Raw genomic sequence first — 24,061 nt, 5'->3', positions numbered from 1 at the left:
GCAGAATATACTTTTTGAAGGCCGGGGAGTCGCTGTGAACGGTTATTTCTTTAAGGCACAAGAGCCGATTAAACTCAATATTAAAATAGGGAAGCATTTCTAATGAAAAATCAAAGGCTGTTTTTTCCCCCATCTTCATTTTTCTCTCTATGCTGTTCTCTAGTGCACATTAATGGCAGTCTGGGAAAGAGGCTGGCACGGGTGCTAGCAGAGTCGACCCTGGCTCGTCAGTGCTGCAGAAATCAATAACGAAGAGCCGATGGGAAGGGAGCCTGGCAGAGCAGGCAGGGCCAGACCCACTCTCATCCCAGCATTCTCCTCTGGCGTGCAGTGGGGATTAAAATGTGCCTCCCCGGGTCAGCACCAGAGAAAAGGTGAGATTAGAGGAAATGGAAGAGGGATTTCTGAGGCACAGGATACCTGGCGAGCAAGGAACCAATCGCCTATTAGCCTGTGGCTACCTACATATGGTTCACTGAACCTTCCAGAAAAGAAAAAAAAAAGGAAAAAAGGGAACTTTTTCCTCTATGCCTCCCCCATGCCTGCCTCAAAATTTCTCTCTCTCCATCTCTCCTTTGGAAATGCACTTTTAACTCTTTCTTAGCTTTAGCAGTGGCTTATCTGCTGACCTTACAGTGTTGTCTATTCTAAGACCTAGCTATGAGGGTAGTCTGCTAGTCACAAATATATTTGGGTTTATTATTGCGTGAAAACGTTCATGTCCATATGTGGATTGATCCGCTATATAACCTTCTTACGAAGACATTCAATAGCATGACCTTTGTCTGGACTGAATGGTCAAGTTATTAGCATCAGAATGGTAAACAGGCATGAGCTTAGCTACATTGTTAATGCTATAAATTTCTATATGCTTTTTTTTTTTTTAAACTTCATTATGCATGCACAATTCAAATGAGATTTGCCTCACACAGGAGCATTATATACATAACCCCACTGGACTTAACTTCATTCACACTTTAAAATAAGACTTGTGAAGGTTAAGAACAAATATATGCAAATATAAGAGAGATGCACCCTAAGGGTGTTTTGCAGGCCATGTGAGGAACTTATTAAGACGATACATCATTCTTTCATCACACTTTTAAACACGGTTTCCAAAATTGGATTTAGTTGCTTCTTCAAACAAATATAGGCACACAGTTTAAACTTCAAACGGTTCATAAACGCGATCCAATTAATAAAGGAATTACTAGCTTTTAGCTTTACTTAGAGAGGTCAGTAGCGATCAGGATGATGTATTTAACTCTGATGGAGAAAAAAGAAAAAACAACAACAACAAAAAAAGTTGTATAGCCATAAGTCAAGAGTTTCACTATAGATGAAAAACAAAGGCACCACAACAGCGAATCAGATACTACATCAGGTCACCAAGACGTAAAACAAAAGACATCTACTGTACATGAACGAATGAAATTAAATGAACGATCGTGCTAGCTGGTCTTGTCACGTAGCAAACCTTTTGCTTGAAACAAATATTTTGATTTCATCAAGACCGCCTCAGCTTTTAAACCAGCAGACTTGAAGCCAAAATATTCCCAGAGATGTGCTCATGCTTTTACACAGTGCTCATTAGAGGCACTTAAGTCAGAGGAAAGTAAATGAACTTCAAGTGGGAAACTATAAAGCAAGTCAAAGACTTTGTCCATTCTGTAAATAAACAGTGAATAAGAAGGGGGAAAAAAAACCAAAAAACACTGGATATCAAAATAGCCTGGCACTTGTATATTTCCTGGCTCTGACTCCAGGATGTGCTTTTTAAAATAAGAACCATTATAAATACTTCATGATTTTTCCATTATTAAGACAGTTGGCAAAATAAATTGTCACTTTATGTCTTCATGCTAGTGGTAAGAAGAGGGCAGGAGGGCAGACAGCTCTACTTTATCTCGTGCTCATGCTCTAAACGATGAGGTGTCCTGTGTGTCTTGCAGATCAATAAGGATACATTGGCATAATGAGGATAAGTGCTACAGTGGCCAAACAATGCAGCTCAACCCATTACTCTATATATAGTCCATGTATATAAAGTTACACACATTTCTTAAAGATGATATAGATTTCTAAATGATGCAACATGAATGCACAGAAAGATGCAGTGTTTTGAGAGGTTGTTAGTTTACTGGCTCAGTGATAGCATCCCATTTCTATTAAGTGCACTATCCTCTCATTTCCAGCCAAGGAGCCCTGATTTTCCCCTCTGAGTGACACAGGACTTCACCTCATCAACCTCCCATCACCGCGATTACCACATGCGCCACGGAGCAGATTTCGCAAAGCCACCAAATCACACCTCTACACGTTTCCCTCGATTCCCTCCGTCAGTGTATTACATCCTCAGAGAAAAATGCCAAAGACGCAATCTGCCGTTTTAAAACTCTTCGCTCAATCTTTTTCTATACGGAACAGTTTTTGGAATTGATTAGACTTGTGTCATGCATAACATGTTCAAGTACTAATAAATGCATCTAGCATTAAGAATCATAACGCCTAGAAAACTATTTTATTTCCTCATACACATTGCAAGGTCCAATGTACAAAATGTGCTAAGTTACTTAGCCTAAATAATTTACTTATAAATATTACACACAACAGCAATTTCTAAAAGTAACTAAACACTTATCAAAATATTCAACAAAATTGTGTTATTTTTAAGGGAGAAAAAAAAAAAAAAAAAAAAAATTTGAATGAATTAAATACATTCTTGAATCCATCATTACAGTTTATGCTTTTTCATTCACCCTTCAACTATACAAAAACAAACAAATTATTCTAATAATTAGTTCATAAACGTCCCCATTTTTACAATGATGTTCAATGTTTCGTCACAAGCTGTAAGGTGGTAATATACAGCCATGCAACACAACATCACCGTTATCTGCATATTATAAAGTGAAATACGGACAGCTCACGAACACTTACATAATCTGCCATATCGATTGCACCTATGAGATATCTACAGATATCTATTATAAAATATGCTTGTGTATTTCAGTACTTGTACACATCACTGTTAGTGGTGTTCATACTAAATAAAGAACATGTTATGTAATCTTATTGATACAACCATGTACACCAGTATGAAGATCATGTAACACCAGTGTTATAATTGGCACTGCTAAACCTCAGCTCCAAAATCTGATTTCTGATTTACACGGTATTTATGCTTTAGAAATGTAAACACTTTCATATAATGTAGAATATAGCTTTATCATAGGGAATTTGTGCACGTGTTACATGTTGACATGATGTAAATAAAGACTGTACAGAAACTTTATTCCAGTTACCTTTAAATCACTTCAATGCAATACAAAATCAATTATTGTAGAGACTGTACCAGTGTGAGATATCAGACCGGATAAATATCTGCTCAGAGTAATGGTGGGTCTCAAGAGTTTAGAGATCTGTTGATCATTCTGGTTTAACAGTCACCTTGTAAGCACTCGCCAAATATCAGGATTCTTGAGGCTAATTTCTGAGTTTCTCAAATATTATAGATATAAACAATTTGGAGAGCTATTCCTGGGTATAAGTAGGTCTAGTTGTACCAAGAAGAGGCTCTTCTGATCCACGAATGCCTTTAAGCCTCAACAACTCAGATGCAGTTTTTGTTGGTAAGATATTTAGTACAATGTCGCCATCTCATGGTCAGGGAAGAGAAAAATATTCAAGCGAAAGGGAGTCAGGAAAGTGGCGAGTCATAGACCTGATTATAATTCGATGAAATTCATGAAAAGGCTATGCTGCCACCTTTCATGAAGGAAAACAAATTAAGTCTTAAAAGTAACTCGGCTGAAGAGGTGGAAAGCTGTGATTTGTATCAAACCCCCAAAGTACATTTCTGATTATTAATGATAATTCTATTCTAAAGCAAAACATTGTGGGCATCCACAATACGTCAATACTTAATGCATATTTATAATCTATGGCTAAGCACAAGCATGATATTATGGCCATATAAGAGAACTTAGAGGTGGTGAAACTCAGCTCTTTTGAAGATTTGAAGTCTATTTACCCAAATGGCTTCATTAAATTATGCCTCCATTATGCTCTTCTGTCAGATCAAAGGCATGACTAAGAGGCATGTCACTCTGGTCCCCGAACCCAATGACTTTTAGCATGACCAATGACAGATAAATCAACACTCTCTTTTCTCTGCCAATGTATGGCCTCTACAGGGCCTGGCTTTCAGACCCACTGTCCCTTTATCAAAATGAAGCCATCATCAAGCACACCCGCCTTTGGCAGGTCCTTCTGATATGTTACTCTTTTTTCCCCCTAGAAGAGTGGCGGAGTTGCTGGGTCAACCAGTCTCCGTCTGCTACTGAACAGGAGGCTGAGTGTGGCAAGTGGCAATGGCAGGAAGACTTCAAACACGGGTGAATGACTGGATGTGAGAGAGGGGTAAAGAGAGAGAAGCTCCAGGAAGACCAGATGAGGGGAAGGCCAGGAAAGAGCCTTGATTTCCCATGGAAGCACAACAAAGACTCTTTTTTTAAAATAAAATAAGCGATGGCCTTTTTCATGACACCTCTTAGAAGTGCGCGCGTGTGCTCACATTGCATGGCAGCGAGGATAAGCCATCTATGCTAAAGCATTTGGCACTTCTGAGCACCCTGCTGAATCGCTCAGCTTTGGGGCATTTGCTAGGGCTTACTATTAACAGTAGCTTCGGGGATCTTTCAAATGCATGCTGAAGGAAGAAAATCGGATTCAAAATCAGACCAATTACTATCCCGTTTTCAAATCACCTGCTTGGAGATGCTTATTAAACAAATTAACATACATAAACTTCCTGTATACACAGGAAATGACCCATGATGTTTACAATTTTTCAAGAAAAGGTATTCAGCTACACCAGCGAACTGAGGACTGCTATCCTACGCTTTAAACATCTGAACACGTCAAAGGAAAACAATAATCCACAAGTTTAACTTGAAGGGGGTTAAACGGATCAGATGAATGCTGAATGTAATGTAAAAGCACTGCACAGCAAGTGTTAATTGCATGATAATTAACCGCACCATCAGTCATGCAAGAGAAGTTAAAGATTAATCATCAGCCAATTAAATGCCCATGGTGAGGAGTGTGAGGCTTCTCTGAGGGGGGAAGAGAGAGAGAGCGAGAGAGAAAAAAGATCTCACTCTGATCCAAGCCATCAATCTCAGAGGCATAGCATCAGATGATTGGAAAGAGTTCATTTTCTTAAATGTTCTCATTTATTTCACGCCTTTTTGGAATCTTTGTTGATGGAGCTACCATCTGGCATTGATATTGAGCACACCTCTAATTAGATACACGTGTAGGGTTTGAACGCAGGATTTAGAGGAAGAAGGACAGGAAAAGAAAAGGAATGGGAAGTGGTTCGTGCTGAGATTAATGTGAGTTCAGATTTCAGACAGATTAATTACTCGCATTCACACAGATGGCACAATGGTGTGATATTCACAGGCAGTAAAAATCCATTGAAAGTAAAAGCAAAGAACGTAAAGAAAATAATCATATTTTCTTAAGAAATAAGTACATGTCTGAACACAATGGACAATAAAAAAAACTGTGAAGCAAGACAAAAACCAGTTTCTGAGGGCAAGGCCTTCATTAAGGTTTGATGTGTGTAGGGTGGGTTTTGGAGGGTGGGCACGATTTATGAATAACTAAACAAGGACATGGAGGAGAAGCACAGCCTCACGCTCCTCAGGCCCAACACAAGTTTAGAAAACACATTCAGAATTAGCCTCGGTAGACACCACTGACCTTCAAAGAATTGTGTTTTGAAGAGGGAATACGTTTTTTGGGCTGTGTGCTTGTGTACATGTTTGCGTAAACAATGGCGTAAACAAAGTTTGATGCGCCGTATGTAGTGTAGGAGCAGGTGTTGTGGGGTGTGCTGTACTCACAAAGTCCTTCTCGAGCTTCTCCACTTCCTGTTTGTAGCTCTTCAGGCGGCTGTTGTACATGGCTCTGCTCTGAATGGGGATCTCTCGTACCTCCAGGTCCATCTGCTCCAACTACGCACAGCAGATTGGATTTTCTTAACTTGTGAACCAACTACATTGTGTCCCACGTTTAGCAAAAACAAGGGAAACTTTGCAAGCAGAAGAACAGAAAACCATGAAAGCAAAATAAAGAAAAAAAGATGCTTTAAAGTTAAGGCCCACAGAACCTATGATTAGATGTTGTGCAGTTTTGCACCAAGTTCTGACAAAATGGAGTCTTTTCTACTGCTGTCCAAAGAGGATTTTACAATCGCCTTTAGTTTCTCCTTTTGGTTTCTCATTTATACTGCCAAACTTCCCACAGCTGCCCGACACCCTAAAGCCATACTCTTACTGTTATGTAAAAAGACAGTAACAAATTTCTTAGAACACCTTTACAGCCAATTCTTCCAAAAAGCTCTGTTTATGATCAGTTTATTAGTTCTGACTGCTAGGGAAAGTCATCAAATAAGTAGAGAAGCGAGTCTCACTGCAGATCTACCAAGTGCTGTGGCTCTTCAATGACAGCTACTGCATGTGTCCATGTCACATCAATGAGCATGTGTACACCTCCCCTCAACACACACGCAAACAAACAGCCCAGCGGATTTACAGCATCCAATCAACAATTACATGGCGGAACAAGCACAAAAGCAATCAACATGCATCACATGTCCTTATTTTTAGCACCGCAGATGACACCTTTCTGCATTAATGGCATGATATGTGTCATGTGGTGTCAGTTAAATCTGTATTATGAGGATGTGATCACACTGTTAGCACAGAGAAGCCTTCAGCCACATGAAGAGTGTCTAATGTCACCGCTGACATTACAGATGTTGTTTATGCAGGGGATTTTTCTTTCCCTCCCCCCTCCCAAATTCATTATTTAGAAAATGTGGAAAGTGGAAATTACTGATCAAAGACGTACCAACTCTCTGACTTCCTCAAGCTGTTTGTCGACATTTAGAACCAGCTGCGTCTTGTCCTCTGAAAAGGAAGAAGCAGAAAAACATATTGATCAGTTGATGGGAGAGCTGCGCTTTATGACAAGAGCCCTACTACTCGCACATCAACAGGAAAAAAACAAGCCTGCGTTTGAAGATGTATTTACTCGTTCGTGTCATAGAAAGATCCGTATTTGATGTCTGCTATTTCTCCACATGTAAACATCTTTGTTGGTCTGTGGAGGAGCCTCGTGCTAACTCGCAGAGGAAGATGCCAATTCCACCGAACACTACTCGAGCCATACAGCCATGGAGTAAAATCAGGATGTAGCATCTTTGTGAGTCGAGGACACAAATGAGAACTACAAAATGACAGGAAATGTGACGGACAAATACAAACAAAAGCATTATTTTTCCCTTATATGTTCTTGTAATAACCATAATCGGATGTTAACAACACAAAAAGCGTGTAAGATTAACAAAACTAACATCATACAAAATTATATATATATATATAAAATCATACACAGTACTGTGCAAAAGTTTTAGGCAGCCTATTTTTTTTAGTGCAGACTTTATTATAGATTTTTATTTTTATTTTATGACTTCTATAATATCGAGTCAGTACAAGATTCCCAAACATTAGTTTTCCAGCACAAAATTAAATGTTTCAGAAAAATGCTTGTATGTCCATAAAGAAAGCAGCATATTACGTAAGGGAGACTTTTCAGCAAAAGACAAACAAACAAACAAAAACACAATGATGGTTGCAGGATTTTGCTGCAAAAATAAGAAGCAAGTGCGACAGTCAAAGTCTCCAGAAGATCCATGTCTGGTTCTGCAAGATGCTCAATAAACCTTACCATAAAACTGCCTGAGACTATTAATAAAATAATTTTGAGAAAATTTTGTTTTCATTTAGAAACATTTAATTTCATTATGTTTGAAGGCAACTTTGCTGTACAGGATTTCTTTGCATGTGCCTAAGACTATTGCACAGTACTGTATATATATTAAAATGCATGGAAAGAATAAAAACAAGACTAGCACTGCCTTAAAACAAAATGCTCTGTGGAAAAAAATCCATTAACAGTATAAAAGCAGATGTCTGTCAATAAAGTCAAAACAAAAGTACACCCATCTTTTGTTGGACATCTATCCATTTTTCAAACCTAGATATAACCTCAGAGCCCACACAGTAAACAGCCTGGGGCAATTCTTTGTAAGGTGAGCAGACAAAGGTTGTTCTATACAGAAGCAGTGCAGGACAGGCTGAAATATGCATGTCCCTACTCGACATGTACTGGACACTAGCAGCAACCCATGAGAACCACACACTGACCATCAGACCAACATAGAGTTAAACTTTTCTTACTAAAGGTGTGTCTTTACATCTCCGTTCAATTTTTCAGAGCATTTGATTGGCAGACATTGTCGTTCTGGGGTTCCTTTTTAAATAAGAAATACTCATTTAAGTTTAATGGAAGGAGAGCGAACATTCTCCTTGAGTTCTTATTTAAAGCTTGGGTTTTGTGCTGTACATAACAAAACCTAGAAAGGCGAACATCTATTTGAATGAATGAAGCGAGCCAGCCAAGGACATTTAATCTGTCCAGTGTGCTTTATCAGGGTCTGCACATGGGACATTGTGCACTGCAATAACAACAAAAGGAGAGTTTTGTTGATGCTGGCTTTAGGAGATCATACAGAAGGTCACCAACAAACATATGATTTGGGGGGGGGGGGTGTATTGGGCATCTTTATCCGCACACACAACACATAATTTAATTCAAGAACGAAACTTTTCTGCAAAAAAAGGAGACAAGCCTGGCTATGCGTGATGAGCAAACACAGCGAATGTCTTTGTTCATATTCACGGTGTTTATTTAAACGTGTTTAGCAGCTGCTGGTGGGCTGCACGGACGACAAGTATCCTGTTTTTGCCAAGCTTTAACACAATGTAACAATAGAACATAATGCACATTCTCTTTCTCTTCAATAAGCAAGAGAAATGATACAAGCAATGAGCTCTAGTACATTATTTAAATGAGAAATCTCCCCGTGTATTTTTGTTGTAGTTTTTTTTTTTTTCTACATAGCGTTACTCATTAGCTACACCATGTTCTATCTGTAATGTTCAACAGTACTAGAAATGATACGAAATATTATACATACTAAAGAAATTATAACAGAGGGTCGGTTAGCATTTTACTTACAAATGATATAAAATAAGTTGAATCAAGCACAAAGGATGTTGTAATAATAATAATAATAATAATAATAATAATAATAATAATAATAATAATAAGTTAGGCAGTACAGTTCAGGAAAACTCTCATTGTTATACACATTTCGTATAAACATATTTCTTATTTTACTGTAAAATTTACTTTTGTAAAAAACTAAAGATTCTTTCCGCTTATTCCTGCATAAACTCACAAACTCACATATTAACAAAATATTATTAATAGTATTTACACATTATTGTTACTAGGGATGTCACGAGAACCGAGACTTCGGTACCAACATTGTTAAAATGTGACAGTACTTGTTTTTCTGCAGTAACATTGGTACTGTTGGTAATGACGGTACCGAGGTTGTAATTCTTCTGGAACTAATGGGGGCAGCAAATACTCACAAGTGTTTTAGTAGGTCCACAAGTGGTGAAGAAGAAGAAAAAGCACATGGGAAAAACTACAGATGATGGCGACAAGTTTAGTTCCGCCCCAACTCGTTGAGAGGAAAGGTGGTAAGAGTCGAATATGGAAATACTTTGCATTTGAGGCAGATGACAACAAACATATAATTGATGCTCTGAAGCCGGTGTGCAACCGATGCTATTGTTCATTTCAAGCAAAGCGAGGAAACACATGGAATTTGGCGAAGCATCTGAAAGGCGGTCCTATATTATGTTTGAGGCAGCTGGCATTGTGGCCGTGAAACCAGCTAACGTTATGCTCCATGTAATGTTTGCGATAGCCAGTTATTTGTTAACGAAGCTAACGCATTGCGATGTTATAAACTACCTCCTAATGGGCCACCATGCGTCGCCATTCAGCCCGTGTCCTGTCAGCTAAATGTAGCCTAATGTCACTAATAATTATTCAAATGTTCGTGCTTTTAATAAATCTTTTTGGCCTGAGACCAGATCAGTGAATTTAAACTAAGGCTTGCATTCAGAGTATAAGGAGGTGTGTGCGCATGCGTATGTTTAGGAGTGCACCTTAGCACTTGCAGCCTCCACTGTTTTATAGGTCATTGTCAGACAGTGTTTGATAACAAAAATATCCCCCTCTCTTTGCCAGTATCAGCCAGAGGAGGAGGTCCTCCATGAGTGTTTTAAAATTTTATTTTTATACCACACTGTGGTATCAAGTATCATGTATTTTTGGTGGTATCGGTACCAACTACTAGATTTTTGGTATTGTGACATCCCTAACTGTTATTGACTTTCACCATCAAATTAGTTCATTATGTATACATGCATTCAGCCTCCCATATCAGGCCTTAATATCACATAATAAAATTCAAGCAACAGTTTTACATAAGCAGACTAATTTGATTAATAGTTAATTTACATTTAAAAACTGCTAACTGTAAGATTTTGGTAGAAAAACACTATCGCCACCTACGTGTGGAAGAACATTTTTACAGTGCATTGTGCTGCACTCTTCTACACACATCTGACGGCTGCAGTAATGCATCTGATGAATTCAGGACCACATACTATGCACTCAAGACTCTAAAGGCTAATTCAAAATGACCCCATATGTGTACCAGCATACTATTTAGTAGGCTAGAATGTAGGCTGGGATGTGCACCAACTAGTCCTGATTGTTATGATATAATGTCTGTGGTTTTCAATGTTCCCAGAAGTTTACAGAACTGTTATGACAATAAAACCTTCACAGTTTTTTTATTGATCAATTAACTGGCCAGTTAAGACCTGTTAAGTCTAAAATGCATAAAATCTGGAGAAACACAAAACATCCCAACACAAAAGTTGTGTGTGTGTGTGTGTCTGGGGGTAGGGCTTGTCCCAGTTATCATATAGACACAACTGTGGGTGCCTATTTGCCTCCTGCTGTTCCAAATAATCCACCATTTTCTGTGGCCATCAGCATATACCTGGGAGGTCCCTTAAATCCCACCAGGAATTTGCTATTTTGCAATCGGAGAAACTAACGCAAAACCAAGCAAACTCTTCAATATTCGGAAGAACTTGCAATTTTTCTAAATTATCACAGATGTTCCGCAGATTTGGGCCGAGACGTGTCATGTGACATCACAACATGCATTCACCCAAAGCCCTCTTCTATTAACATGCATCGAACGAGTACAGTTAAAAGGTCTCATTTACCAACAAACATCACTGTGAAAGACCGCAAAAAAACAAACACAAAGACAGAAAAAAAGGCACAAAAAAAAAGGCAAAAAAAAAAAAAAAAAAAAAACACTCCACAAGTTACATCACACGTTTTTAAAAACGCTGATTATATGCAGCGGCATAGCCAAGAATTAATTTCAAGGAGAAAGTGGTGATCTGGCCTATTATATTAATAAGTGCGATACCCTGATCCCAGTAGTTTAGGTAGATTCTGATTGGTTAATCAGCTGATAGCCAATAAAATGTGATTAAAAGTAAGAAGAATTTGTTTGATGTTGCCTTTCTAATGAACATGGTTACAGCAAAAGTACTGTACAAAACAATGTTATTTGACATGCATATGATCAACAGCAGGTGGTACATTAGCCCAGCGAGTATCCAGTAGAAGGACTGTGTAATCAAACGAGCGAACGACCAGCAAAGCTGCATGTGTGTTCTGCTAACCACCCACAAATGAGCATTTGGAACAGTCATATTTTCTCCCAGCTACTTCTCTACCTACAGTATCTGTAAGGAAAATTCCAAATACAGAGAAACAGGAATGGAGTAAGTAACGATGCCAAAATCTTAATCCCTCTTTAGTTCTAGATCAGTCTGGAAGCTGTAAATCATTTGTACACTTATGTACACTGCACCACCAACTGATCATGGCTCAGATCATGGTTCAGTATAATGCTCATGCTGTTTAACAATGATCTATGTGCTGTGATTCTTCCTCACAGAACCCAATAATAACAATAATAATAATGCTTTTTATACGTTTGTATTGTTGTATTGGAGGAAAGTAATACAGAATAAAATAACGTTAAACCTTTTTAATTACATAAGTTTTAAATGACGTGGTTTTAATCGCTTTATGAGAATACTGTTAAAGATTTCTGTTTGTACGATTATTCACTCAGAGTATTCAAACATGGACCTGTTGTTCTCCAAACGAGAAGCCATGTTGCTTTTTCTGCACTACTTCTAGAAGGATAAACATCACACTTTAAGAATTTTTCTCGGTCCAATGCTGCACAAGGACATTTTTGCACACCGTTATTACCAGCATACAAGTGTACCATTTTTCACAGCAGCTATACTCTGTGTATATATTCATACAGTGTGTACATTTATATTGCTGTTTATTTTAATACTCTCCTGCTACTTCATTGCCTGTAACACTGGAATTTCCCACCTGGGATTAATAAAGGTGTTATCTTACAATCCCCTGTGAAAGTACTAGAACAGCAAGGCCACCTCTTTGTTTTTGATATTCACTGAAGACATCTGGGTTTGACATCAATAGATGAATATGAGAGAGCAGATCTGAGTTTCAGCTTCAGAATTTCCTGTTTATATGTAGATATGTTAAACAACTTACAACATGGCACCGTTTGCTTGAACCGACCCATTTTTCAAGTGATTAATGATAATTAAAGAACATGTGACTGACAGGTTTTTCTTGTTGTGCAGGTGTGTCCTGTTAAATTGATTGCACAATTAATTGTACAATTAATAGCTATGAATGTCTACTCTTGGTTTGAGCCCTGGGTTTCAGCTGTGAAGACTGCATTTGTTGTTAAAAAGGATAAACCAACATGAAGACCAGAGAGCTGTCAATGGGAGAAAAGCAAGCCATTTTGAAGCTCAAAAAAAGAAGGAAAATCTATCAGAGCCATTGCACAGGCATTGGGCATAGCCAATACAACAATTTGGAATTTCCTGAAAAAAGAAAGAAACCACTGGTGTACTAACAGCCAGACGTCAAACAGGTTGGCCAAGGAAAACAACAGCACCGTTTCATAAACTAATATATGGAGATTATACAACTAAATATGAACACTTAAAACTGTACTGGTGTAACTTAACTAGTAAAAACATATATAGCTAAATGAATACGAGTACGGAGGTATTTTTAAACAAACATCTTACATCAGACAAAAGTGAGCAGTGCATCAAAAACAAATACAAGAGACATTTCAGAAATCATTCGGGTTGTGGCATGGTTAATTAGTGTTGGTAGACTAGCTGTTTTTTGTTGCAAAAAAAACAAAAAACAAAACATGTCCCATCAATAACTGTGATGAATATGAAACTGTCGAACACCTTTTAACACAATGCTCACGCTCAGCGGAGATATGGCAAAAATTATAAACATAGGACTGGATATAAACATAAGTGAAAAACCAAAAAATGTATGGAATCATTGATAAAAAAAAAAAAAACAATACTATAAAAGAAAAAGAATTTTACTGGCTCGTTATCTGCATTACCAACTACAAAATATGGAAAATGAGATGCAAAATGGTCATCAATCAGTGCCATATCCCCGCTGAGATGGTTTTTAAACAGATTATGTGTGAATTAAAAAGACAAAAGACAATGGAAAGAAGAACAAAAAAAGCACCCATGGACTTTATTAAGCATGTGACGAGGTGCGAAATATTGAGGAGGAGTGTGAATTGCGATGTAAGTAAATGTGAGAATTAACTGTGTGTAATATGCTGTGAACCAATTAGAAGTGTTAATATATGTATGATGTAAATGTAACTAATGTAGTGTAATGCAGTCATTTGCAATTGTAAAAAAATGTGTCTGTAATGTGTTTTGAAATTTCTCAATAAAGTCTGATTTGAAAATGGAAAACAATGGCAGTTGCTGACAGAAACATTGTAGCGCTGTGAAGAAAAACCCCTAATCAACAGTCAGTGACATCACTAACATCCTCCACAGGGCAGGGTTGAAGGTATCACAATCCACCGTTTGAAGAAGACTTCAAGAGCAGAAATATACTAAAGATGCTATACCGCAAGATGCAAACCATCAGCAGTGAGAATCAGAAAGCCAGATTGGAATTCACAAAGAAATACAGAGATGAGCCACAAAAGATCTGGAACCAAAATTAACTTCTACCAACATGATGTAAAGGCTGAAGGGTGGTGATAGCAAGGATCTGCTCATGATCCAAAACATTCAAGCTCATTAGACAAGCTCGGTGGAGGTTATGTCATGGCTTGGGCTTGCATGGCTGCTTCTGGAACAGACTCACTAATCTTTATTGATGATGTAACTCATGATGGTAGCAGCAGAATGAATTCAGAAGTCTGTAGAAACATGCTGACTGACAATTTACAGAGAAATGTATCCAATCTAATTGGGAGCTACTTCATCATGCAGAAAGTCAATGACCCATAAAACACTGCCAACACAACAAATGAATTATTCAGAGGAAAAGTGGAAGGTTTTAGACTGGACAAATCAATCAGACCTTAACCCAGCAGCATTTCACCTCCTGAAGAAAAGACCCCCCCCTAAAAAAAATAAATAAATAAATAAATAAATTAAACAACTGAAAGAGGTTGCTAAATGCCTGGAAAAGCATCACAAAAGAAAAATGTAACAGTTTGGTGATATCAGTGAGTCATCAGCTTGATGCAGTTATTGCAAACAACGGATATGCAATCAAATATTAAGTCTCATTTACTTTAAGACTATCTGTTCCTATACTTACTAAAAACGCACCTAAAAAACTGGGTGCTGTTTAAAACATATAGATATAAATATCAGGAATTGAAAGCTGAAATTCCGATCTGTCTTCCCATATCCAAATGTATTATTCAGTGTACAGCAAACGAACGAACGAACGAACTGGCCTTGCTGTTCCACTACTTTCAGAGGGGCCTGTATGTCAGTAACATTCAATTAACCCCATTCTCTCAGACACTTACTAGTTTACTAGGTTTCTAAAAAGAAAGGCTTCATATTACAGATTTTTAAAAAATAATAATTTTATTAGTAACTAGACAAATTTCAGCTTCTAAACTGGTCTGCTATTAAGGAAACGTCAGCTGTATAAACTTTACCGCGGTCACTGAGAACATGAGAAGGAGAGAATAACGTCAGAACTCAGAAAACTAAACACTGAGTGTGTTTGTAGTGAGGCGTAAAACACACTGGTCATTTGATAACGCGTGCTTGTCGTTAACTTTCTAACAGAAACAATGGAAAGTCTGTTGTTTTTTTTTAAATCGTTTTCCATGAGAGCACCAGCACTCAGCTCACGCTGTAGCGACTCCTTGGCAACTGCATACCGGCTTTGGATTTGGGCTGGTTCCAGCTCGCTAGCATTACAGGAGCTGACTAGCTGCCTCGGTTCAGCTGACAGTCTTTTTTTTCGGGGGGGAGACAGCACTTACCTCCACCAAGTTTCGGTATTCTTCCTATTTTGTTGGTAATTTCTGCGGTGAGAGTACCAAACTCCTGTTCGTAGGCTTCAAAATCCGAAGACATTGTTGAGAATTGTGAATTTAACCGCTCTAAGACGGATGTCGCGACACTATTACGCTGGTTGTATCAAATGTTATTATTGACGTCGCCGTCACTTCCTGGATGTGTCACTGAAATTGTTTTCCGGCGAAAAACACATTACTGTTTCATTGGTTCTAGGGGAAGAAGGAAAAAACAAACAAACAAACAAATAAAGAACGTTGTAGATAAATATTATTGCTCGGACTTTGCACGGGGTGTTTCAAAAGTGAACAAGAAAGCAAGTATCAGTTGTATTGATAATTTCCATTTCCATTTGTATACACGGAAGAGATGAGTGGCGCACCGCTCAGACTGCGGCCGAGAGAATGAGGAAGTGAGTAGTATTGACTTGGGGGAGAGTGAATGGATGTTGTGAGTGATAGCTAGCTGTTGCTGCAAAGGGAAATATTTTTTCAGAGGTAACTGCTAATATATCTAATGCGTATTACGACATTTACATTGTCATTAATGGCCAGATATGTATAATTTGCTGAATGATCCCCATATCTCATGGGAGCAGTGCTCGCTAGCTTGCTTGCTATATTGGTAGTTACCTAGAAATACAAACGAATGACTGTTTCTAGATTAGATTTACGGTTAGGATGTGTTCTGCATGTGCCGTAAATTATAAACATTTAAGTTGAATGTAATGATCTGCGTATCCTAAATTTTGCGGCGCGGTTTCTGTAACGCCCAGAGGACAAGTCAAGACCAGTCTGTTGACATGACAGAATCATTAGCAGTCTGTGTAGTAGTCAGACTCCTCGCGGAACATCACAAGCAGTGTTACGACTGCCATGGATTAGCCAACTGCTGCAAATTGCATACCATTTGAACTTTAGTTTTCATCCCATACCGGATTTGTCAATGGACTTATTCTTTTCTCTGTTATTTCCCCTCCACTCTTCTGCCTAGATGGGTGACATGCTTCCAGCTCGAGAGTAAAGCATCAGACTGGTCAGAGAGAAAGGATGCCAGACAAGAGGAGAGCTAGTGACTCTACCACACAGACAGCTTCTGTAACCCATGACACGACCGATCGCTGGATGTTTCGGAGAAGACAGAAAACATATATATTATCCTCCTCATGGTCAAATAATTTCATTAAAGAAAGACAACATAACTAACCATTTGTCATTTCAACGAAGCTGCCGAAATACTCTCTGTGCAAAATGAACATTATATCTGCCATTATTGTATTTGAAAACATCCATGAGGTTAGGAGGCTCTGTCACTGGGGTCCGATCATTGCACTTACAGTCATTGCTGTGTGCTCGTCCATGGCCATACTGGACTCTATTATCTGGTACTGGCCCTTGGACACTACGAGTGGCAGCATTAACTTTATTATGCTCATCAACTGGACTGTCCTCATTCTTTACAACTATTTCAATGCCATGTTTGTGGGTCCTGGATATATTCCTTTACAGTGGAAACCGGTAAATACAATGCTCTGGAGTGATTAGTGATTTATTTATGTATCTATTTTTAAGTTTTCTTCTGTAATCTGATTAACTCTGTATAATAAAACTGCATGTTGGTCATGTGGTGTCTCCTCTCTAACAGGAAAATCCGCAAGACACTAGGTACCTACAGTTCTGTAGAGTGTGTGAAGGCTATAAAGCCCCAAGATCTCACCACTGCAGAAAGTGTAACAGGTAGCATTTGCGTGTGTTTTTACTACTAGCTATACTAACAGCATCGGAGTATTGTAGCATTTAGTTCTTGCGTTGAGAACTGAGTTACTTCACAGCATATTTAAATACTTATTTTTTTATATATATATTTAGCGGTCTCTTCTCCTTTTTCAGGTGTGTGATGAAGATGGATCACCATTGTCCCTGGATCAACAACTGCTGCGGACATCTGAATCATGCCTACTTCACCACTTTCCTCCTCCTCGCCCCGCTAGGTTGCATCCACGCTGCTCTCATTTTCATCATGACAATGTACTCTCAGTTAAATGACCGGGTCAGTAAGTCCATCTTTTCATCTGCGTATCTATTATATTTATTTTTCATCTGTGTATATATTAGGCTCTGGCAAATAAACTACCTTGATTAATAATAACCCTTAAAGGGGCCGTATAGATTCAGTCCAGCTCTAATTGAACTCTAATGCAAATGTATCCATATACAGTGTGTCTATATGATAAAGAACTACTGTATTTGTGTATATCCTTTGTACGTCTGCTCCAGATCTCTTTTGGTTGGAGCTCAGTGAAGATAGACATGAGTGCCCCTCGACGTGTCCACCATCCCATAATGCCATTCAGCATATCAGCTTTTGCAGCTAATCTTTTTGCTCTGGGACTGGCATTGGGCACTACCATTGCCGTTGGCATGCTGTTTTTTATTCAGGTACAGCATGTTATTTAGTCTGCTCTTTTAAACCTTCCGTTAGTCCCTTAGACTGTCCACTGTGCAGTGTTTTCATGAGAGGAAAATTAGCTGTACTGCCTGACTTAATGTTATCCTGTGTTTCTCGACTTGACCTACGTAATACTTTTGTTAATCTGATCATCTGCTAAGTAACCCCCCCAGCCCCCCCCAAAAAAAAAAAAAAAAAAAAAAAACAGCTTACACAACATGGGAGACACTAGCAGAGTTGGCCAAAACACATACTTCAATTGCTTAGTAAATCTCTACACCATGACTAAACCAATGTCATAGAGTGCAATTGCAAAAAGCTTGTAAAAGAATTGCTTTTTACTTTCAGATAAAAGTGATTCTGCGAAACAAAACCTCAATTGAAGTATGGATTGAGGAGAAGGTGAGCATCTATACTCTTTCATTGCCAAATGTAACATGCTTAGCTTAATTCCATATGTCAGTATGTTCTAGATTTAACTACATTCTTGTAAACATGCCATATATATTTGAAGCGCTTATATTCTTATTATGAAGTAAGTACATTATGTAATAATGTACTTGCTTCTGTTTCTGGCAGTGTCTTGTTGCTATCTTTAGACTCTGAGTAATCTGCACAAGCACTTCTGTAATGTGGTCTGTAGTGTCTGTGTATCCCAATAGAAATTTCACAATTCAATATTTAATACGATAAGATGTTCATAATATTATGTTAAATGAAGAACAAAAACGGGGAAGAAATAACCCTGAAGTGAAAATATTTAATGTATTCATCAAATAGAAAAGACTTCACTGCAACATCTAAAGATTAGTGAATGTGCTTTAGAAGTGTTCAGTTAACATCAAAGCTGAATAAATTCCCATCTTTCTTAATGGACAATGTCTTATTACATATAATACCGTGGCAAGAAAAAGTATGTGAACCTTTTGGAATTTCATGGTTTTCTGCATAAATTTGTCATAAACTGTGATCTGATCTTCATCCAAGTCAAGGGTATTGACAAATATAATGTGTCTAAAATAATAACACAAAAAAAATTCTGATCCCTCATGTCTTTATTGAACACACTCATTCAACATTCAAAATGGCAGTGGAAAAAGTAAGTGATCTCTTAGAATTAATAACAGGTTGACCCCACCTTGGCAGCAATAACCTCAACCAGGCGCCTCCTGTAACTGTGGATCAGAACTGCACATCGTTCAGGAGGAATTTTAGCCCATTCTTCCTGGCAGAACTGCTTTAGCTTGTCATATTTTTTGGACATCTCGTGTATGGCTTTCTTCAAGTCATTCCATAGCATCTCTATTGGGTTGAGGTCCAGGCTCTGACTTGGCCACTCCAGGAGGTGGATTTTGTTTTTCTGAAGCCATTCTGTTGTTGACTTGCTCCGGTGTTTTGGGTCGTTGTCCTGTTGCATCACCCAACTTCTACACAGTTCCAGCTGACGTACAGACATTTTCACATTATTCTGAAGAATTGTCTGATATACTTGGGATTTCATCTTCCCCTCAATGATTGCAAGCTGGCCAGGCCCTGATGCAGCAGAGCAGGCCCAAATCATGATGTTACCTCCACCATACTTTACGGTTGGGATGATGTTTTCATGAGGATATGCTGTGCCCTTTCTACGCCAGATGTAGTGCTGTGTGGTTTTTCCAAATAGTTCAATCTTAGTTTCATCAGTGCACAAAACATTTTGCCAGTACTGCTGTGGAGTGTCAGTGTGCCCTTTTGCAAACTTCAGGCGTGCAGCAATGTTCTTTTTAGTAAGCAGTGGCTTCCTTCATGGTGTCCTGCCATAGATACCCTGCTTGTTCAATGTTTTATGTATTGTAAACTCATGAATAGAGATGTTAGCCAGTTCCAATGATGCCTTCACATCTTTGGCTGTCATGCAGGGTTGTTTCTTTACCTCATCGATGAGTCTTTGTTGTGCTCTTGGTGTCATTTTGACTAGGTGCCCAATTCTTGGTAGAGTAGCAACAGTTCCAAAGTGTCTCCATTTGTAGAATGTTTGCCTAACTGTAGACTGGTGAATTTCTAAAATCTTTGAAATCACTTTGTAACCCTTGCCAGCTTTATGTAAATCAACCATTCTTGATCGTAGATCCTCTGAAAGCTCTTTTTGGCGAGGCATGGCTCACATAAGCATGTGCTTCTTGTGCAGAGCAAACTCCAAAAGTTTGAGGGGTTTTTATCAGTCAAAGTAGCTGTAGTCCACACCTCCAAACTCATTTTCTTAACGAGACTCCAGGTGTGCAAAAAAAAAAAAAAAGAAGCTTTTTTGAGGTCATTAACTTAAGGGTTCACATACTTTTTCCACAAGCACTATGAGGTTTTTTTGGTTGTTCTCAATAAAGACATGAAAGATCAGAATTTTTTTTGTGTTATTATTTTAGACACATTATATTTGTCAAAACCCTTGACTTAGATGAAGATCAGATCACATTTTATGACAAATTTATGCAGAAAACCATGAAATTCTAAAAGGTTCACATACTTTTTCTTGCCACTGTATATACTCTGCTGTATATACTCTGCTATATACACACACATGCAAGCTGTAAAGTCCCTGAGGCAGTGAAGCAATCCCAAACCATAACATTTCCACCACCATGCTTCACAGTTGGTATGAGGTGCTTTTCCTGAAATACTGTCTTTGGTCTATACCAAACATGTCTGCTGTTACTGTGGCCAAACAACTCTATCTTTGATTCATCTGTTCAGAGCACTTTATTACAAAACGTCTGGTCTTTGACTATATGCTCATTGACAAACTGTAGACTTGCGCTAATGTTCTTTTTAGACAGCAAAGGCTTTTTCCTGAAACGCCTCCCATGCAGGTTAAATTTATGCAATCTCTTTCTGATTCTAGAAGTATGCACTCTGACACCAACAGTTGCAAGACTTATTAGCAGATCCTGTGTTGAAATTTTGGGGTTCTTGGAGACTTATTTTTGCATCAGACAGTCTGCTCTTGGGATGAATTTGCTGGGACGGTTCTGGAATTAGCCATGGACTAATTGGCTGTTGTTTGAAATCTGCACCACTTCTATATTATTTTCCTTACAGTGGAATGATATATTTCAAATAATTTGGAGAATTAGCAAAGCAAATACAAAGGGGACCCCTGACACAAGATATGAGAGGGGTATAAATAAGACAGGTTCCACCTGCAATCCCTAAGCAGGTTCTAATTACTGGCACCCAATCTTCAATACCTGATTCAAATTTTATGGTTTAGAAGTGTGATATATATAAATCTGCTAAATGAGGGACCCGCGTTGTAGCTCAGTGCCTGACAAATCGGTTACAAATCTTAGAACCACTCATATAAAAGTTACAGGTAAAAGCCCACAGTCTCTGCTACAATTCCAGTTGCTATTGCTTTGTATTGTGAAATTTTAAAACAACATTATTTTATTTCATGCCTTATCATGCTGAGTCAAATTAGGAATGTCCCTTAAGAATGTCAGTTTCAGGTGATTATGTTTGGTGAATTACATTTGTGTGCATATACAATACTCTTCGTCTTACAAGCCTCAAATGCTCCCTTCAGGCCAAAGATAGAATCCAATACTACCAAACAGGAGAGGAGTTCATCTTCCCATATGACCTGGGAAGTCGCTGGGCGAACTTCAAGCAGGTGTTCACCTGGTCTGGGACCCCCGATGGAGATGGTATTGAATGGCCCGTAAATGACAAATGCCACCAGCATACATTAACTGTATGTCCTCATTACAAGTTTCAGTAACATCACACATTATATTCTTCACAGTTCACATAACACCGGTGAATTTGTGTCGCTTTTTTTCCCCCCAGATTGAGCAGCTGAAGCAGAAAGCTGACAAACGTGTGAGAAGTGTGAGTAGCTGAGTTGTCATGATGTCTATTGGACACAAGATGGCAGCATTGACATAAACTAAACCAGGTTTAAGTCTAAAGCCAGGTTCTACGTTCTGTAGGTGCAGTACAGAGTTGTGGAGGACTACAATGGAGCATGGTGTCCAGTAGGAAAGGGAATAAATACATTCTTCAGGTCGCCATGCACTGAAGAACCCAGGATCAAACTCACTAAAGGGGAAACCATCTTAGCCACAAGAGGAACCAAGTGAGTCAGTGACTACATTTACATGGACAGCAGTAATCTAATTATTGACCTTATTCTGAGTAAGACAATATTGTGATTAAGGTGTTTACATGAAGCACTTTTAGAATATTCCTTTCATGTTCAGGTTGTACATGATATAGAACATAGAGCGATTAACGGCACACATCATTCCGTCCCCACGCCACGCCGTCCGACGTTCCCTCCAGAATTTCACGTATCAACATACAGTTGGTCTTCAGTATGGTACCGTATAGAGTTTTGGGTGTTTCATTTTTAATTTTATGAAAGCTTCAAGTGCAGTTAATTATTTGTCATACTATACGTGCAAATAGACGACTGCTTGAAGCCGTCGGCTGCGTCCCCAAACTGAGATGCAGTTTCGGACGCAATCATGCTCTCGTGTTTGCCATCAAACGGTTGAGCACTGCCGTGTGTGTATGTGTCCTGACGGAAAATGCGCTAAAAACTCCCACACGACGTTAATAGTGTGATTAATGTGTATACATGTCTGTAATACACGTCGATAATGCAACTAAAACAGGAATACTCCACATGTCTAAATTCGATTTGTGTTTACTTCGAGTATGACTTTAGTCGGATTAAGGTCATCAATAATCATTGTTTACATGCTAGTTTCTTAATCAGAGTACTGTCTTAATCGGGTTAATATCGGATTATTGTTGTCCATGTAAACGTACTGACTGAGAGCTTAATGCAAACACTGACTAATTGAATTATTCAACTTGTAAATGAGATTTGATGTTTTAATATCCAGGTGGTGGATGTATGGGGACAAAGTTTTGGATGAGGAACAGACCAAAGGTACATCAATGTTACAATGAAAATGTTTGTCATCATTTCATATAATGAGAATTTTTAAAAGGTTAAACATTCTAAAAAGTGTTTTTCTTTTCTCTCTCTTGCGCGCTCTCTCTCTCTCTCTCTCTCTCTCTCTCTCTCTCTCTCTCTCTCTCTCTCTCTGCTGATTTAGCTGGAATCCGCGTTAGAGGGTGGTTTCCACGCCGCTGTGTGGAAAAGTGCCACTATGACTCAGCGAATAACACACCAGCATGCGAAGAAAAGAAAGACAAATAAGACAAGTGGGGTGTGTTTTACTGTTTGACTTGTACACTCTTAGCAAAAAAAACATTCCTCAAGGGTTCTGTGGGTGGTTAATGTGATGGTTTTAGCTTTCTAAATGGGTACTGCATAGAATGGGAAATCATCCATTGTAGGGTTCTACATGGATCCTTTTAGGGTTTAAAAAAAAATGTAAAATTGTAAGATTCATGTTTTTAGACTGAAGTCTGATTCCACAGACTCAGCACCGTGCTGTACTTCTGTTCCTGGCTGATCCAGAGATGTCAGGTTTCTAAATCAAGTCAATGGCAGATCAATTGTCTAACTGTCCAAACCAGCAACTTCTGCTTCTTCATATGAACTTGTGTACCTTTGTAACATTTCCAAAGATAATATAAATGAAATGTGGCACAGAGGGAATTGTTCCTGAAGTGAAGAACTGGGGCTTGTAAGTATTCCTTGTTAGGATCTGAGCAAAGGTTTACTTGAATATATTGTCTCTGTATATTCTCTGTTTCTCTCTGTCTTTGATGTCTAAGCCGTTTATGCAATGCCTTTTGCCAGCTGTATCAAGGTCTTAGTCATGCAAATACTCTGTATTCTTTGTACAGAAAAAAAAAAAAAGATTTTTATTTTTGATTATTTTTGTAAGACTGATGTTAACCTCACAATAGAGAAGTAAACATTTCTGCTCTGTCTAATGTAATCTTGTTTTTGTTTTGTTTTGTTTTTATATATATATATATATATATATATATATATATATATATATATATATATATATAAAAACAATGGAAATAATTTATTCAGTAATTTCACTTTTCAGTGCTTAATATTTTCAAATGTACATAGCATTTAATGAACAGATTCAGCATTTTCCAGG

General features: G+C 38.3%; 2 protein-coding genes across 7 annotated transcripts in view; one reads left to right on the top strand and one right to left on the bottom strand.

The window, feature by feature from the left end:
- vti1a (vesicle transport through interaction with t-SNAREs 1A) overlaps positions 1 to 15,685 on the bottom strand; it is a 117,329-nt gene extending 101,644 nt beyond the window's left edge. For all 4 annotated transcript variants that reach the window (XR_008397755.1, XM_017483708.3, XM_047159326.2 and 1 more), the window contains exons 1-3: positions 15,506 to 15,685; positions 6,925 to 6,983; positions 5,916 to 6,026 (exon numbers count right to left, since the gene is read on the bottom strand). Coding sequence is in view for 3 of the 4 variants with exons in the window: in XM_017483708.3 (XP_017339197.1) it covers positions 5,916 to 6,026; positions 6,925 to 6,983; positions 15,506 to 15,599 (264 nt within the window). In the remaining variant the exon portion in view is untranslated. The remainder of the gene's footprint in view (positions 1 to 5,915; positions 6,027 to 6,924; positions 6,984 to 15,505) is intronic.
- A 72-nt stretch (positions 15,686 to 15,757) lies between these two features.
- On the top strand, positions 15,758 to 23,884 carry zdhhc6 (zinc finger DHHC-type palmitoyltransferase 6). Of its 3 annotated transcripts, none has more exons than XM_053685201.1 (11): positions 15,763 to 15,951; positions 16,533 to 17,056; positions 17,184 to 17,275; positions 17,429 to 17,588; positions 17,816 to 17,977; positions 18,336 to 18,389; positions 21,547 to 21,714; positions 21,810 to 21,851; positions 21,953 to 22,098; positions 22,874 to 22,920; positions 23,090 to 23,884. In XM_053685201.1, exons 2-11 carry the CDS (start codon positions 16,790 to 16,792, stop codon positions 23,191 to 23,193), a joined length of 1,242 nt encoding a protein of 413 aa, XP_053541176.1. In that variant the 5' UTR covers positions 15,763 to 15,951; positions 16,533 to 16,789; the 3' UTR covers positions 23,194 to 23,884. The 3 variants fall into 3 exon arrangements, with proteins under 3 accessions (XP_053541177.1, XP_053541176.1, XP_017339192.1); XM_017483703.3 differs by having other exon boundaries at positions 15,763 to 16,036; XM_053685202.1 differs by lacking the exon at positions 17,816 to 17,977 and having other exon boundaries at positions 15,758 to 16,036.
- The last annotated feature ends 177 nt before the right edge of the window (positions 23,885 to 24,061 follow it).

This window comes from Ictalurus punctatus, chromosome 13 (genome assembly GCF_001660625.3).
Source record: "Ictalurus punctatus breed USDA103 chromosome 13, Coco_2.0, whole genome shotgun sequence".
Lineage (NCBI taxonomy): Eukaryota > Metazoa > Chordata > Actinopteri > Siluriformes > Ictaluridae > Ictalurus > Ictalurus punctatus.
The sequence above is the reverse complement of the archived record's forward strand: the minus strand, read 5'-3'. Positions and strand labels throughout refer to the sequence as shown.